The sequence below is a fragment of the Patagioenas fasciata genome, chromosome 2 (assembly GCF_037038585.1).
Source record: "Patagioenas fasciata isolate bPatFas1 chromosome 2, bPatFas1.hap1, whole genome shotgun sequence".
Classification (NCBI taxonomy): domain Eukaryota; kingdom Metazoa; phylum Chordata; class Aves; order Columbiformes; family Columbidae; genus Patagioenas; species Patagioenas fasciata.
The window spans coordinates 128,204,090-128,222,861 of record NC_092521.1 but is presented as its reverse complement, the minus strand read 5'-3'; the positions used below and the strand labels follow the sequence as shown (position 1 = coordinate 128,222,861).

The 18,772-nt window shown below is 39.9% G+C and overlaps 1 protein-coding gene across 7 annotated transcripts in view; it reads left to right on the top strand.

Annotated features, from left to right (window-relative positions):
- RARB (retinoic acid receptor beta) overlaps positions 1-18,772 on the top strand; it is a 330,377-nt gene that overhangs the window by 243,707 nt on the left and 67,898 nt on the right. For 5 of the 7 annotated variants that reach the window (XM_065832336.2, XM_071804941.1, XM_071804942.1 and 2 more), the window contains one exon: positions 18,092-18,240. In XM_065832336.2, the coding sequence (XP_065688408.1) occupies positions 18,092-18,240 (149 nt within the window). The remainder of the gene's footprint in view (positions 1-18,091; positions 18,241-18,772) is intronic. The other 2 variants (XM_065832337.2, XM_065832340.2) reach the window with 1 other exon arrangement.

Here is an 18,772-nt window from a genome sequence, read left to right as displayed (position 1 = left end):
TTAAAGCTGCTCATCAGATATTAATCTGAGACAGTTTCAACCTTGTCATATATATATTAATAGCGAGATTATCTTCTTCATATACTCACTCATCATTAGCAGCTGCTCAGGATTGTTTTCCCAGTGACAGCGGATTAATATGACTGTGGTCACTGTGCATTTTGCTGAAGGGGGGCCGGGGGGTGATGAGGGGGAAATTCAGCTTCCTTCAGCTCATTTTAGTAATCTGAATAGGAGTGAAGAACTTGCATCATGTGACGGGGCCGCTCGCCAGCATGGGGTCCCTGTGTGAGAACCTCCCTTGTACATGACAATCTGATAAGGATATCATGTGGTTTAGAAACACATTCCCACAATGTTCATTTCTTTGTCCCTTTTATTTGGGAGTGGGTAGGGAAAAAAACCTTTAACAAACTAATGCCAGCCCTTATATAACTGACCCCACTTTCTTTGAGCGTTTTGTTTGAGCCTTACAGCTTCTTCAAATACTTTTGTTAAGAGAGATGGAAATATAATCCAGCAAGTCTGTGTAAAGAATCCTAGACACAGAGTATATAATATCCCTTCTGTTCTCCTTGGACAAGGTGATTTTTCTTTCCCCTGCTTATACCATATATAAACTGAATATTATAAAACTATGTAAGTTAAATTATACACATGCGAGCAACGCTTGTATAGGTCTAATAGGTTAAAGCTTGAATGAGTATTTATAAATTCTCAGAGTGCTCTGCATCTTCACTTCTAAGGACAAGATGTTAAAGTCCATCCATAGTTTGGAGGGATTTCCGTTTTATGCACTTTCAGTGACTTACATATTACCCTCTAAGTGCATCCCCTAAGAAAAAGAGTGGAGAAATGTCTCACAACAAAGAATTGTTTTTAGCACTGCTTAGTTTCTTTTAATGGTTTGCAGGATCTTTTTCCATTGAATCATAATATTTTTCTCTAAGCTCATGTATTTTTAGCAAGGATCTTTGAACAATAAAATGACAAATTAAGTGTATACTTTTTTTTTGTCTTTTAGAACCTTATCTGGTGAAGCACTTACATGCACTCAGCCCTCCACCCTTGATTTCAGTAAGAGTTTTAGACACAGAGTGGTCGTATGAGTGAGTCTTCAGTGTATTTACGTACCAGTACTTTATGAAATACCAGTAAAAGCTGAATATGCAGCACAGTGAATATCCAACATTTATTTTCCTCTTAGAAAGAAAGAAGAATCATTCTCCTTTTAGAGAGATATAGCAGAGGTGTGGAGCAATTAAACAAGTTGCCTGGTGTTGCACATACCAGAGAGAGCTGCCACAATTTGATTTAACTCAAATTTCCTTCAGTGGGTGCTTCAGTCCTAGGAAACCATTTGTGCCTCTAAGACACAAACAGTGGAAGGAATGGTTCAATTAAAAAAAAAGAATAAAATAAAGAAGTTTTTTTTAATCTGAACATAGCTTGTAGTGAGCTCCTGAACTGGCCATTACAGTGTTCTTCTGTGCCAAGCTGTCTGGTGGTGCAGCAGCACATCATATAGAGACGTGTGTTTCTCTTTTTCTATGAGACTTCCATGTCATCTTCCAGTCTTCTACCAGAATCACTCCTCTGCCAGCTGGCGACAGGTACCAAGAAGATTCCCAAGTTCCTTCATGAGAAGTGGATGTAGCAGCAGTTGGAGTTGATTTAAATATTTCCCTTGTTCACAAATACTCATCTGGAACAGAGGTGTTGAGGCACAGCACAGTGGTACCCCGGCTTTTAGGGATCTGGGAGCAGATCCTGCTCCCAGCACTGTGGCTCAGGGACTGGCCTCTACTGCTCGTCTCCCTCCATCTCCCAACCGCCTCTTTAATCCCTCATCTGGTACCCAAAAACCTACCTTAAGGACCAGTGTTGCCTTTCTTTCCAAGACTGAACATTCGCTCGCACAGGAAGAAAACAGAGTTGGAAAACTGTGTCACAGTGCCATCTGGTGATACCTGCCCAGACCGTATGGTTGGCAAGGGCTGGATGCTTTCCCCAGGACCCTGGCTCAGGCTCAGAGAAACGCCTGTGCCCTCCAAAGTTGACTCTGTCTTTTTTTTTTTTTTCCACCACAACTCCCTGGGTCACTTTAATCAAAGATCCCATCTACTCTACAAACCTTCTCTTCTTAGCAGAGAGCACTGAGCCAGCAATCTGCATTTTTGGCTTGAGGCACAAGTCAAAGGCCTGGCTAAAAAAGTCACGCATGTGTGACCTTTTTTATTGTTAAGATCAGGTCCTGAGGGAGATTTTTGTTTGTTTGTTTTTAAGCAGTTGTTCATACTTCTGCCTCTCAACTTCCAGTCTGAGGAGGTTTTTATTTCCCCCCCCCCATCTTTTAGAGTATTCGTTTGCATTGCTTCATTGTTTGGGTTTAGTCTTTTCATTCATTTGAGGAAGATGTTTTATTAGTTACTGGATCAGGGTATATGTCAGCTCTTCCTTAGTTGCTGGCTGGAAAGTCTCAGAGACCTGTCTTTCTTAAAGATCCTACTGTTTTGACCCCACAATTTGAACACCAAGATGTAAAATACAGAACAAATAGCAAATCACCTATGTCTTTCAGATATTTGTGCAAAGTGTCTTTGATGAGGGGAGCTAACAGAAGGACGTATTTTTCCTAGGTCTTCATCCCCTGGTGTACCTCAGCCTTCTTCTCTCTGTTTGGAGAGCACACACTACCTGTGTTTTTTCTAGTTGTGCATATCATCCCATGCTATGTAGGTTAGGAATGTGAACTGTTCGTCTTTCTGTGCTTTGCATGTATTGCCACATTCACTGCTCCGAGACCACGTCAAGAAGGATCCATTATCTTTCCAAAGTTTTGAAACTAAGCCTTCGGCTGCCTGCAAGAAGTCAGAGCTGACTCACACCCTTAGGTGTTTTTTTGGTTTTGCGTTTATTGTTTTAGGTTCCTTTTTATTATTATTATTTTTTCTTTTTCTCCTCTTTGTCTGAATCCTTTTCTTTCCTCTGTGTTTTGGAGAGGTCCTGCAAGGCTTCATGGTTGAAGCCCAAGCTGTGTGTTAGGAAGCACTTGCATATCTGGAGGCGGTTTGGGAAAATAGCTATTCCCCTCTCCCTGAAATGGAGTCCCCTATAAAGGCTGCAATTGTTCACAGGGGCTGTTTCCACCTTTACCAAAATGTGAAAGCAGAGCTTAGTTACAGTATGATATACTGACGCTGCCCAGTAATACTGAGTTTGTTATGCTCTTGCTAACCCTGATTTCTATGCAGAACAAGAAAATACTCTGACGAAAAGAGGTGAGGAAGGAATGACGCAATTAAATGAGATTAAATCAGAGTATCAGTTTCCCTGGAGCACGTATTTGGCTTTTTACCAACAATCTTTTCCCCGTTTTTCAAATAAACACATATTTTCACATGATAACTCTATTTGAAATATTAATGCTTCCAGGGCTGCGTTACCTTTGTTTCTTCATCAAAGTCCATTACTATGAAAAGGCTGCTGTTCCTTAGGCTGTTTCAGCTTCAAAAGAATTTTAAGGCCTGGTCTATTGGAAAGCTTGGGGGTATAATTAGTGAAAATGGAAATAGATGCAGGAGAAATTTAGTTCCTGATGTTTTAATTTAGTGTAGTACTGCCATGTGTTGTTGAAGAGGATTCTTAAAGGCAAACATAATTATTTCATTATGGTATTCAGAATGCTTTCATTGGTCTTAATGACAAGAAGCTGCATAAGGAGTCATACATTTTAATTAGACCTTCTTATATTTACATCAGATAAATAACAAATAATTGATGAAAAACAAGTCTTCTGAATGGATGATTTCACACAGAGCTCTGGTTACAGTTTAATGATAAAACATTTCTCTTATTGGTTTGCATTTTAATTATCTAGAATTATTACTCTAGCAGAGACCTCAAAATACTGTTATTTCTATGCATTTCATTAGATTCACAACTAATTTATAAGAATCTGAAGCTAAGAGAAAAGATATTTTTCAGCATATATCTCTTACAATTAGTTTCCAGCTTTATTAATTTCATTTTGCTTTCATTTCTTATATTTAGATACCCTTTTTTTTGATGGTAGATTCTCCAGTAAAAGTTTGTGGGAAGAGAGGTCAGACCTTTTCCTATGTCTTCAATTCCTTACGGAGGAACAAGTCCTGCCATTGTTAACAACCCAAAACTCCTGTAGAGTTTAAGGAGTGAGTATGGAATTGTAGGGCTGGTAGTGGAGTTTTCTAAGGAAAAATTAGGTGACTCTCACCAGCTTAGTTGAAAGTTGTATTCTTAAACTCTTCAATTTACTTTGAAAATCTTACCGATACCCTTTTATAGTTGTGTCTATGCTTGCAAGTGTGTTTAAAATAGCTCTATTTTTTAATTTTCTTTACCCCTTTATTGGAAGCTTTATACTGCCAGGAGAAATTATTTTCAGGTTTTGCTACTTGCAAGTCTTTTATGTTTGCAAGCTCTCCAGCTTTTCATTTTTGTAACAAAACATATTTCACATGATTCATTCCTGAGAGTATACAGAACGCTAATTGTTGTTATTGATTTTAAATTTTGCAACCATTACAAGTACCCAGATGAGTGGCAGATAAAGAGTAATAATCCATGGAGTTCTGGAAGTGTTTCATGTTTGTCTGTAGTACTTTATGTGATCAATAGTAACTGCCCCATTGAAACTAACTGCTGTATCAAATAACAGTAAATCAAATGAATGTACTTAGAGATTATTTATTGAAAGCTTTAATTGTTCACTGGGGCCCTGCTTATCTCAGGAAACAATAGAAGGCAGTGAGCAGGCAAGCTGGTTTGCAAATGCCACGGGTGCCGTGAAACATCGGGGTGTCCCCTGTGCTTGGGTGGTGTGAGAGCTTTCCAAAGTGTCCCACTGGGAAGGCCCATGCTCTGGGATGGCCTGTGAGGGTTGATCTTAGGGTAGATTGCTCAGAGGTGAGTTTTCTCAGAGAGCATCTCTTGAGTTCACAGGTTACGATGTTTTAAATTATTAGTATTTTTCTAGATTTTCATCTTTGGATGTCAAACATGTCGTATCTGGTGGGTTGAAGCGTAAAAAGAGAGCTAATAAGATTTCCCAAAAATTCCAAGAGGTCTGTGTAACGAGAGACAAAGCAGGATCAGACCTTAGGAAGTGAGGGAAAGTACACTAAACTTATTCTGTGGGAAGCTTACCTAGGTGTATTACAGTTTGGGGGAATTATGTTCTGCTCTACAGTTGTTGGACTTGTACAAATACTAGAAAATTAAAAGCGGTGATTTCTAACTAACAACCCTATGCCATTAGATTTTACCAGTGCCTTAAAATGCCTTCTTTGCCTTGTCACAGTCACTCCATGAAGTACTAGTGCCACAGGTTGGAGCTTTTCTGGACCTTAAAGCGAAATGGATAGTCTTATAGACAGTTTCACTACTGCCCACAATTTTTTTTTTTTAATAGCCTCAGTGTGTTGTTGATAATACTTCGCTGTGGCTTCAGAATCCCTTTGATATCAGCAGAGGCACTAAAGCTGTCCTTCAGCAAATTCAGGAAGATGGCACTGAAGGAATTTCGGTTTAATAACGGATCTTTCCAACCGTGACAACTGGAAGAGCATTTGCAAAAATGAGCTTAATTTCTACGGAAAATGATGGTGCAAATCTCTCAGACATGTCAGGAAAAGTTTGTGGGTTTTTTTTCCACAAAAATAAGAAAAAAAAGGATGATTTGTGAAACGTACTTATATGCCTGTACGTAATGTTGGATAATCGTAACAGAAACCTTTTCAAATTATTAAAGCACAGTAGCCAGAGATCTTCTAGAATTGAATCTCACTTGAAAAAAAGCCATTTCCTTTCTCAAAGCATAAGCTTTGCCTTAAGTTTCTTGGGATATCAGGTGTCAGGACTGAATGTTGCTTGTACAGTTCTTTTGAAATAAAGTACTTCCTTTTTGGTGTATTGTATATAGAGTACAGTTGATGTTTCTCCTGTTTGAGGCTGGGATGTTGCAATGGAAAAAGAAACCAGAAAACAACCCAACAGTTGAAGGTAGATATTGGAAAAGAACACCAGATGACTAGGAAATACTGTTAACACGTGTTTGCCTACAGAACAGCGTGTGCGTATTTTTTCTCTTCTGATAATGGTACTGACAGACAAGGCATACAGGTAAAATTATGAGCATTCTCACTTTGAGGGTTTAATAGGAAAATCCACTACAGGCAGAGAATAGCAGAACAGAATATTGGAAAACGTGCTCTCCAGTCACGGTACTCATCTTGTCTCCAGTCTCTTGTGGATGTCTTATTTTATTGATCCTCGATCTTCAGGCCGAGAGCAGAGGTGCTCTCGGAGCCACCGTCGCAGCGTTGCTACCGCTTGGCTCTCGGATGCCGAGCTCCTTCCCAGCTCTCAGCTTCTCCTGTACCTACTGGAAGGGGCAGAGGGATGATTGCTAGATTAACCACACCAGCAGAAATTAAAATGTGCCTATATATAAAATACGTAAACTCAGTGACAAGGACTCTGAATTACTAGGAGAGGAAACCTGGTAGTGTCTTAGTTTTTCGTGATACCTTGCCCATTGTGTTATCATCTTTTGTCTGGCCAGTATCCAATTCAAATATTGAAATTCTGCTCAGGCAAGCATTGTGGCTTGATAAGCTGTGTATTTTTTTTGCTCCCTCAAAAGATATTGGCGATGCTCAGTTCTTAAACATTCTTAAATAAACTTGAATTTCTTACGTTAGCATCAGAAATATTGAGGTGAGTTGCTCTTAGTAATGCGCTGTCCTTGTCTGGCATGCTGAGGGCAAGAAGGAAAAGAGAGTCCGCCCCTGTTTTAATCTCAGATGTTGCGAATATACGTGTGCTGCGGGACGTCAGAAATGTTACGTTTTGGTCTGGCTGCCCTTCTGGTTGCAGATAAGCTGAGGTGATGAAAGGCATTTTTTCCTGTTATTATGTCACATCTAAATGGAAATAAAGTATTGTTTTAATTATACCCCCATGGTTGCAGCAGTGCAGCAATGTGTGTGCAATTAAACTAGTGTAAAGAATAGTCTTAACGCTTACTCGGGAAGTAAGCCATGCAGATGTAAAACATCTATATACAAGCAGGGATAACCCCAGAGGTTCGCTGCGATAACATTAGGGACATGAGAGATGTGTTCTGGGATATCTGCTCCATTTAAGAAGCTACCTTTGCTTCTCCCAGCCCGTGTGCTGCCCTGTCCCCAGCTCCACTGTGGGGTGAAACCTTACTCAATATAGAGATAACTAAAGAGATAAAGCTTCATGGTTGTCTTTTGCCTTGTAAAAACGGCGAGTGGCTCACGACATGGGTCTGTCAAAGAAAATAAGGAGTTAGAAGACCTCCTTTTCTAAGGAGATCAAAACTTAGAATTAGCAGAGCAATAAAAGCCTTCAAAAGCGAAAGCTGGAAACAATACATTTTTAATAAAATGGGCAGTTACTCTAATTGCTGAACCCCTACTGTTCAGTTTCTTTTAGTGCCCTTATTCATTAAATTCAGCATACTTATTGTTTACAGATGTATGCGTCTTAACTTGTTTATAGAAACCATGCTTTGCAGAAAGCTGGGGATGGTATAATACTAATTTGTACGTGTTTATTGCTGCCTGTAATATGCAGTTTTTAAAACAATTAAAAATAGCAGTGGAGCTCATCATTGGAGTCAACCCCAAACTGCCCATGAAAAGTGAAATATTAGTACTGCATACCTCCTTAAAGGTTATAGGCCATTTGTAGTGGATTGATAGCATACTCATTAATGAAGAATTTACCTGTTCTTAAAGATTTTAAGCTCAGCGGTCTAGTTTCTAGGTATTATTCTAATGTAACCCATTTAAACTTATGTGATGGAGTTCATAATTGCCCTTGTAAATGGGTATAGAAAGGAGCTTATATGAATCAATTAGTGATATCCAGCAGTGTGGCTGTAATACAAATTAATTGGCATGATAAGTATTTTAACTGCTACTATACTTACTTGAAGTAGTTTTGATCACTGAATTGGTTCTTCTGGAGTCACGCTATTAATTTTAAGATTTAAAAACATCTAAAGATCAAAATGTTAATGGCTCCAAAGTTTGAGAAATAAAACGATACGTTAATTACACAGCAAGTCAGTTTTACTGCATTTCCAAATAGAGCACAACAGTTTTATTTTGTCCATGTGTTACTGAACAATTGCGTAATAGTATTATGTGATTAAAGATATTAAAACACTCATTTTCTTGCTGGATTTAAGCCACAGCAAAAAGTCATGATCAGTGGTGTCATAAGAAAATGTTGAATAAATAGAAAAATTTAAAAAAATACTTGGCAGACATAGTAATACAAAAAATTAATACCAACTTGGATAGGAGGTGAGTTTTCAAGAACAAAATCATTCCTTTTGTGTAATACTCTGGATTATTTTGTTTAGATGGTTGAAAAGGTTTGAAGATAAAAGTCCTCAAAACACTATAAAACATTTAATAACTATAAATAGAGACTTTATGACTTAGTAAAGTGTCTTGATGTGTGTAGAGGTTATAGTAACTATTTCACTTCCCTTGCAATTTTTATTTATTATTGAAGATACTGGATCTGAGTTTTTTTCCCGTTTATGTTTACAAGTCAAGAGGCTTTCTTGGAATTGATGGGGCGACAACACTCTAAAACAGATTTAAAAAAATAATCAGACCCCTTTTATTTTTAAGCATTTTGTCCATCAGGTTGTGCCTTTTGTCTCATTTTTGATCCTGCAGGGAAAACATGCTGAATTTGTGGCACCGCAGTTGTATCAATAGGCCACAAAAATAGGCTTCATTTTCATAAAGAACGAATAAAGAGTCCAGAGCTCTCATCCTCCCTAAATTTGTGTGGCTTCTTTGCCTATGCCACTTTACCCCAGATGAGGATCTGGCCTTGGGAATCCACTGGAAAAGCAGACAGGGCCCGAATTGTAAGAAAAGTTTGTTTTCAAAGGAAAATCTAACTTCATGCAGGTGATAGCACAGCTATATATATTTTTTAAAGAAGATCCTACTTTTCAGTTTTGCAGTAATGTGGAATTCTCACTTGAGTCTGATGCAATTTTGCATGGTAGTGGCCAGGCAGAAAATCAGCGACCTGAAAAAACTACAGAGCTAGCATCTTTCGGATGTTTTTCTTCAGTTTTCCGTATGATTTATTTTTTTCATTTAACATGTTTTCTTTTTCATTTTGAAGGTAGGCTCCTAATACAAAGTGATGAGCTGCTGCCCTGTAAACTCTGCTGCGCCTTGCAAACCCTCCGGCCATCCTGTCTGTACACTTACTTTCACCCTGGCTCCCTCATGGTGTCTGCCTGGCCATTTATTTAGCGAAAGACGCTCCTGTTCTCAGTTACTAGCGCGTCATTAAGTCTCGCTGCCCTGAGAGTAACATAGGTATAACCAGACGCAGTTCTTGTCCCTGATATAAATAATCCTGACAAGCTTTCTGCCTTCCACGTTTGCTCAGGTGTAAACGCATCTCTGTGGCTACATGGACATATAAACCGAAATGTAAAATGGCTTTGCTGATATAACTGTAAAAAAAAAAAAAAAGCCTGAAAACCAGAATAATTTTCTTCGAAAAGGTAATGTGAAACCCTGTGTTAGTTACACATACTACTCCTGGGTTTAGTGGAGCTGATGCTGGAGAGCCTGGCATTGCAAACTGGGGCAAACCTTACTCCTGTTTGAAAATATCCTCCTGAGCAAACCTACAGAACATGAATGAACTCTTACAGAGTGACTGCAGCCTACTCATCCTTTACTGCTAGCTGTAGTAAATATGTGTGTAGAATTGCCAGAAGTCCTGGCTTTACTGGGAGAAGAACCAGAGGTGGTTGCAGTGACAGTACCTTCCCCTTCCAAGAATACCTGTGGGGCAGGACAAAATGATGAGGCAGCTTCAGAAAAAGGTTTTAGGGTGTTTTCATTCAGAAATACACAGTCAGGGCATATTGGTGATTTCCAGATCATGTGTGCTCAATATAAAAGACTAACCTGGTACATTCAGGCTTGCATCTTGGCAGTATATGAGGCTGCTGTTGGCTTGGACAGTATAGTCAAGGATAGGGTTTTTTGTGGTGGTTTCGGGTCTTGCTCATGCCTGTGTGGGACACAGGGCCCATGTGCATGGGTGATGCTGAGTTGCCTTCAGGAATGGATTCAGAACTTCTATTGGGGCAGGTCTGTTGTTCTGCTGGGACAATCCTGTGTAATTGAATATATAGTGGGGTAGTCTTATAGAAGGTCGATTTCCAGCTGGCCTTGGAGGTCAGAAAATGAGGACGTGCCTTTCATCGTATCTCCCGAGTCCCCTGCTAGAAGTAGCAGTAGCTCTCAAGGGCAGAAGACACCCTGATCTGCCTTGCAGTTGGCAGGTGAGCGGGATGCACACACAGACTTGGGGCAGCTTTGGAGCCCCCACAGTAAAGGGGCTGAGCACAGTCTTAATTCAGTTCCCTGCTCTGACGTGTATCCCATGTGTAACTTGGGGCAAGACATGTAAGGCGGTGTTGCTAGAGCTACAGCTAGGTTGCTGATTGGTGTTGAAAATCCCAGTTGGGATTGCATTGCATTTTTCTAGAAATTTAGGACTCAAGCAAATCAATCTCTTGGTCTGTCAGTCCTTCTGTTTCCCATCCATAAAGTAAGAAGAGTAGCTCTTCCCTTATCTTACTTAGGTGTTGCAAAGGTGAAAATATGAATGCTTATGGGATATACGCATACTGGAGTGACAGGGACCATGTTTATATATCAGACAGGTAGAAGAGAGCAGGATGTTTTATGCTGCTAAATGTGGCAGGACCAGAAGTGTTGTGGGCTGTGCTGTGTGGTTGGGACAACAGGGAAAGTCACCCAGGGTGCCTGTGATCTGGGCAGGAATGTCACCTGGGAAGATGTGCTGGTAGAGATGGCCTCTGGAGTGCCTTAGGAAATGGCACTGTAAAGTCAGGGAGCTGAATTTTCATGCTTAACAAATGAAATAATTAAGAGGCCAGATTGTGGCATAACGGAAAAGTATGTTATGAAAGAATCCCCACCTTTCACTGGGCAACCAATAGAGGATATTTGTGGGAATAGTAAAATCTGCACCACAAATGAAGAATTCAGCTGCTAAGGAACAGAAATTGTATCACGAGACTAGAACAGAAGGCTAACCGGAAGATAGATGCTGTTGTCTTCTGAATTACTACAAACAAATCTGGGTAGCTATGCTCTGCTGGTAGTAGGATACTGATCTTTATTTCCTGGCCCTAATCACCTGATATGAATAAAGGTTTCAAAGGGCTATACTCCTGTCACATGGCCAAGATCAGTATCCACTGACTGTGCTGACTTACGTTACATGACTCTGCTGGTTGAGATTACAGATTTGCAATTGAAACTTGGCAATTTTGTTGATGAAAGGCATGAAGGAATATAGTGCAGCTTGCTCTGTCCCAGTTCTAAATTGGGGAAGATGCAGCAGATGAATGTAAGCACTTCCTTTCTGCCTTTCCAGTTGGCAAATACAACTTGGTATACGCACAGCAAAGACTTTTTTTTTTTTTTAGATTAATCCTTTGAAGTTATTCTGTGTTTTAACATGAAATGCTAAAATAGTTACAGTGAAAGTGCTCCTAGGACCTGCTTTGCCAATAATGGCTCCCCTCAAGGTTATGGAGGCTTTTCAAGGTTCATTCATTCAAATACCTTTAGACTTGGCAGGATCACCATCATTACCATTATTTGCATTGGAGTAGCACTTGAAGGTCCTGCAGCGCCAGTTACTGTACAGCATATTTTGAGACTCTGCCCAAAATAGCATACTGTCTAAATACATGAAATGCAAAAGGGTGGGGGAAGAAAATACTGTCCCGATGGTATGTCTGCCTGCGGTGGAGCAATAGCCAAATTTGTACTTGGAACTTCATTAGGGTAAAGCTATCGGAGCAGTGAGTGTGTTTAACTGCTTCTCGTAGTCACTAGATGGAGGGCAGAGTTCAGCAAGGACCCTCTTCTCCCAGATGCGAGGGGACAGAAGCCAGCTGTCCGCATCGCTCTTTCACTGACAAGAGTCATAACAGCAAAAGCACTTCGGCTTTAGAGGCTTCTGCCAACTCAGCTGCGCCTATCGGGGCTTGCACCTTGTCTGAGATAGCTCTTGGCAGCGGCAGCCTGTGCCCTGGCAATGACTTTTAAAATGACCCGGTCTGAGGCACCTTTTAGGTGACCTTCTGCGCAGTTTGTCCCTTAGTAAGATCTTGCAGATTGGACTTCCAAGCTCCATAACCTCTACTTCTTGCTAGTTTTGTTGTTATTTTTATCATACTGTAGGATTCCTGAGCAACACGCAGTGAAAATCTGTCTGTAGGATACTCTTAGCTTTTCAAATAACAGAAAGAGATCACTTTAGATTTGGCACCCTCAAGCAGAAATCAGGTCATAAAGTGTCACCTTCTGATATCCCTGTTGAAAGTGGAATGGCCCTTTACAGATTAAAAGCAACCTTGAAGACTTAGAGGCTTTTTTGACTTTCAGCCCAAGTAATACCTTTTTTTTTAAAGACCTGGATAGTCTTGAAGACGTGAACTATGACTTGATGAAAATTAAAGCTGGAAAAATTGTAATCAAGATTTAAAATAGAATAACATACATTTAACGTCAAGACTTTAAGGCAGATGTGTGCAACTAGCAAGATGTAAATAACAAAAAGGAAACCCTCAAATGTGAAAAACTTGTTTTCTTAAGCACCTCTGAAAATCCCAATGATAATATGTCAATCTGGAGTTATTGCAGCAGCCTATGTTTTAGTCCAGGTATGTTGTGTTCACTTGGAATGACTACATTCTCTCCTGAACCTCGATGCGTATCCGGCCCTATGAAGATTTTTTTTTTTGTATGTAGTTCTGATGTTACAGTTTGGTGATTCGTTCTGCGTTTATTAACGTTTGCACATGGTTTCCCCTGAGCCTTTTCCTCTGTCCTCCTGCCCTCAGCCCACTCAGCCTCCACGCCAGCAACCCCCGGGGCAAAACACGGATCCAGCACAGCGAGTGCCCATCCGTGAAATAGTAGCACGACTTCTTTGCTTTGTGTCGTTTTCTTTGCAAGCGAGAAAATAGGAGTCTTCACACAAGAAACGACTTCATTTTTGTCTTTCTGTTGTCTGTGATCCCCACCTGTTGTATATATGGTAAAAATATCTGGGACTTATAACCCAGCAACAGTCTGCAGCCAGAGTCATGTGTGACCGGGTCAAACACACACTTGCTGGAGGGTCATGGCCAGGTTACTAAGTCAAGGCTGGCAAGTCTCCACCATAATGTTTTCTTTCTCTCTCACTCTTTTTTTTTTTTCCTTCTCCCCTTGCCTGTCTTCCAAACAACAGTTTTAAAAAAAAAAACCCTCCTAACAATGCAAACTATTTAAACATGACGAATTCAAAGAAGTTTTTTATTAAAAAAAAAAAAAATGGATGGAGGGGTTGAGTCAATGATATTTTGGATTTAATTTTATAGTATAGTTTTATGTGGCACATGAAAGAGAGAAATTTGTATTGAAACAATTGAGACCCACTTTCCCAGTTCCTGGCTCTTTCCTGGAAGATGATTAAAAGCAGACTTTTTTTTCCAGACGAGACATAAAAATTAAATGATCTACAGTATATAGTTATTTTTTCAAATGTTTGGAGGCTTATAAATAACTTCTACAATCAAATGCACACATACAAGCAGCAGAGAATCTGGTTCTAATTACTTGTACTTTAGTTGAACTTTGGCGTTTCCTTTGACTTTCTGCCTAATGTATGTGAGCTGTGTGCCTTGCACTCCTGCAGTGAATTCACAAAAAAAAAAAAAAAAGAGAAAAGGCAAAAAATCCAGACTCTTGCTGGTGCCAACAAAAATGAGGGTTAACAGAATGTTTTGACCAAATGCAACACTTCGCTATTCACCCTAATTAGCTGAAATTGCTGCTTCCCACCAGGGACCCTGAGCTCAGTATTCAGAACTCCCTTGAGGCTATCCAGGAAATGCCATTTGCTTTACAACTTCTTATTCTTTTAAGACTCAACTGTCCAAAGTGTGCATTAACATACAAGCTTAATAATCTAAGTTTCTAGCGAAACACAAGGCATTTCATAATGCCTGCCTGCTTCTAGTTGGTCACAAAGTAAAATACCTCCTCCGTCTGTCAACATGGTTTAGCTGGCAGTAAATTAGCTCTCACAAAGCACACTGTGCTTTTAAAGATCTTATCTGCTGCTTTATCTAACCTTTAGAAATATTTCAGGCATCTCAGGAATTGTGAAGTGACCGATTGTTCCAGAGTCCCTGTGTGCTTAAGTGACATTCAGGTGTTGGGTTTTCTCAGGTGAGTTGGGACCCTGAAGTGTCACATCCCTCAGGACAAGACAGCAGGACAAGGAAAGAAGTAGCTTTTTTTTTTTTTTTTAATTGTTTTATATATTTGAATTCTTCCTAAAATCATAAGACTGCTTTAAAAATGCCTCTTCTGGAAATGTCAGCTGTCCACCCCTCATCCTTTCTTTTTGTCACCTCGCATGTGCGGGTTCTGCTGTGGTGCGTCTGCTGGCCTTTGACACAATACAGAAGTAACGCTTTATACCTGCTGAGCATGAATTGCTACAGATGCCTGCACTGGATTTCTGCACTTCCATGCTGGCAGTACATAAGTTTTCAAATAAAGTGTTTAAAAGACTGAATCCAAAGAAGAATATTAAGTCAGAAGCCCGAGTAAGAGTTGAGCACGTGTAACCTGAGTTCAAGCTTTCTCCAGAAAGTTCTGCATCTTTCCTGTGATAAAAAGTTAATGTTCCCAAACTGGGTTTCCTTAAAAAAATAAAATAAAAAAAAAAATCATCAAACTCTCTAGATGGTTGTTCAATTGATACAAGTATTATATTGATTAGATATTAGCCCTTTTATTGCCATATATATATATGTATATATATATATATATATGTAAATATATGGTGTTTTAGAGGAGGCTGTTCTGGTTTACCTGGGTTCTTTCCTTCTCGCATACCTTTTCAAATCATCCAGAAAAATATTCTCTAGCAGCACCTTCAGCTCTTCAGTTGCTGACTCTGTTGTGTATTTATGAACTGAGCTGGTTGCTTCATCTCTTCTGGGTATCGCAAGTTCCTGATGCTTGGCCGGTGCCTGACAGACCTCTGTTGTACATATGGTTTGTGGTTTGAACACTACTATTGGATGCTGGGGCTTGTTTAGGATGAAATCATCAAAAAAGCAGAAGTATATCGGTATTATTCCTCAAAGCCTCCTTTCCTCAAGGTGAAATCACAGGAGGGTTGCAGGAGTGCAGTTGTTTTATTGAATGACACAACCTTGTTTTCCCATGAGAAGCCTAAAAACTGCCTTTTAGATGGACTTGAGAGAGTTGAATGAGCTAATATGAAACACATTGTCTGCTGGCATTAGAGTTTTAAAGTTAAATTTTATCATTCCACAGGCTGATTGGAAGCCACCATAATTCATGTACGAGCATAAAATAAGGCACAGAATGTTTGAGGCCTCTCAAGGGCACTTGATGAATCTAACTTTAATTTAAAAGTACTAATAGATTATTGATTCAAGCAGGATGGCTGTGCGGAGATCAATAACAGAGCATTGCCTGTCTCTCTTAAATACCAAAAATTACTGTTGAAAAGAAATGATCGTTCTCATCTCTGTTTTCATTAAGAAAAAACTTTAAAGTTTGCTTGGTAAAGTAGGAACCCTTAGATATTTGGTTTACCAAAGTTCAGTGTATTTAATGCTGAAAGAGATAAGTATATTTCTGTCTTAGTATTGCAGCTTATGGAGCCACATGTTATTTTAATTTTCTCTATTTTCACAGCCTCACTATTTTTAGATATATAAATTAGTTGTTTCCATTTGAAAGATATTTCTTTGCTTAGAATCAGAGCCTTTAACACTTCACTCTAGCATTTATTTTCTTTCTCAAGAATGCCCGTCGTTGAAGTTGATAGTACCTTTACCCAGGTAAAAATGGTAGAAAGGAGATCTTCTCTCAAGTAATCAGGAGTTGTATCGTGCTCCTCAATGCCCTCTGTGAATTGTGCAGAACATGAATTGACAATGAATCATGAGTTTAATACAAATATATCATCTTTGTAATCTGAAAAATATCATGTACAGTAAATCTTGTCTCTGATTTTCCATTGAGTAATATTCTTTTGGGCCTGCTGTTAGTACTCTTGAGATTTAGCTCTGCTGATAGTGCCTAATATTTCTGGATAGATCTGAGTTCACAGATCCTGTCATTTCTGTGTATCTCTTGAAAAGTTAGAGGGATTTATCTGAGAAGCAGCAGAACAGCTAGGTGAAACATGAAAATGTATTGCACATCTACAATAAATGTGAGGAATGATGACAGCATATCACAGAAAACTAATGCAGATGTTTTGGAAAGATGTAGTTCACATGTCTTATCTTGCGTCGTACAGCTTTCACGTCCTTTCCCTGAAAGGGGTAACTGGCTTTTCAGCAGGTTCTGAACAAATGACCATCTAGAAATATTAAGGCAATAAAGGGATGTTGGGGTCATAATGTGTAAGTAGCTTTTTCTCAGAGAGGTTTTCTGGTGTTACAAATCTGAAGGCAGGTGAGGAAGTGCTGCTGGGTTGTGCTAGTTTTACAGATTAAAAAAAAAAAGACTTGTTCTGGTAATTTTCTCTTCAGGTTTTATACTTAGTCGTTTGTCTCTTTACATATGTCCTGATGCATGGTTCTATCCTGCTGTGACAGAATTGCACATTGCAAGTGTTACTTGCTGGAGAGTTGGGCGGGGAATAACCTGATGAAATTTAACAAGGGAAAGTGTAGAGTCCTGCATCTGGGCAGGAACAACCCCAGGTTCCAGTATAGGTTGGGAAATTACATATTAGAGAACAGCGTAGGGGAAAGGGACCTGGGGGTCCTGGTGGACAACAGGATGACCATGAGCCAGCACTGTGCCCTTGTGGCCAGGAAGGCCAATGGCATCCTGGGATGTATTACAAGGGAGGTGGTTAGTAGGTCGAGAGAAGTCCTCCTTCTCCTCTACTCCGCCCTGGTGAGACCCCATCTGGAATATTGTGTCCAGTTCTGGGCCCCTCAGTTCAAGAAGGACAGGGAACCGCTGGAGAGGGTCCAGCGTAGGGCAACAAAGATGATTAAGGGAGTGGAGCACCTCCCTTATGAAGAAAGGCTGAGGGAGCTGGGGCTCTTTAGTTTGGAGGAGACTGAGGGGTGACCTCATTAATGTTTATAAATATATAAAGGGTGAGTGCCATGAGGATGGAGCCAGGCTCTTCTCAGTGGCAAACAATGATAGGACAAGTGGTAATGGGATCAAGCTGGAACACAAGAGGTTCCACTTAAATTTGAGAAGAAACTTCTTCTCAGTGAGGGTGGCAGAGCACTGGAACAGGCTGCCCAGGGAGGTTGTGGAGTCTCCTACTCTGGAGACATTCAAAACCCACCTGGACATGTTCCTATGCGACCACACCTAGGCATTCCTGCTCCATTAGGGGGATTGGACTAGATGATCTTTAGAGGTCCCTTCCAATCCCAAGCATACTGTGATACTTTCTGTAGAAAAAGGCAAGAGATGTAAGAGCTCTCTCAGAGTTAGATACTGATTGAAAGGGTACATGCCACAAACAATTTCCCTTTGAAGGTTGATACCCAGCATCCATACGTGGATCCCACGCAATTCAGTAGGCTAAAACCAGAACATGAGGCCCAAGGTTGTCTGTCTTGGGAGACTGGTAAGAGATTCAAGCAATATATATCTGACGTGAACTGAAGCTTTTGTGGTGTTGAGAAGCTGGATCATGAAAAATGGTCAGTTTTTGAGGCTATAGCATGTAGTCCTGTCACTACTTGCCTTGCTTTAGTTCCTCTTAAATTTTGCTAGGAAAGACAATTGAATGTTTATTATACAAGAAAGATATGAAGCAGTTTGATAGTTAAAATACAGTAAATAATTATAAACTTAAAATTAATTAATGAATCATTCAATTAATGATTTTCTTTCTTTTCTAGCAGTTGAAACTCAGAGCACCAGTTCTGAGGAGCTTGTTCCGAGCCCTCCTTCACCACTTCCACCCCCTCGTGTTTACAAGCCCTGTTTTGTCTGTCAAGATAAGTCATCCGGATATCACTATGGCGTCAGTGCTTGTGAGGGATGTAAGGTGAGTGCCATCATCTCCCTTTCCTTTTATAGGACCACATTTCATTTTATAGAGGGGCAAAGCAATAAAATGTGTGATTTGATTGTCTCCAGAGATTCCTTTACCTTTCTTCTGTGAATTAATTCTGATTCATGAGTAAATCTAAGTAAATGACCATCATGCCTGGAATTATTTCCCTTCATAACTTCTGCCAAAGTATGTCTTTAAGGGACTTCCGTAAGTATTGACTAACATGAGAAAGTGATTGTAGATGCGGAGATAATAAAAAAATAAAGTGAAAACACAGTAAGGCTCTTCAATGTCCATCTATAGGTCAGGTATACCTTGAGAACTCACATGGCCATTGTCTGCTCTCAGCCTGACTTTTCCTGTGTGCTGCAACCTCTGTGTATCCAGGGGTTGGAATTTGGGAAAAGGGTTTGATCATCTGGAAACTTTTGGCATAGTCTCTATCTATCTACCAAATCTCAAATCAAATTGGGAATTTAAGGATTAGCAGGTTGGTATTCACAAAATTTAATCTGGCAGACCA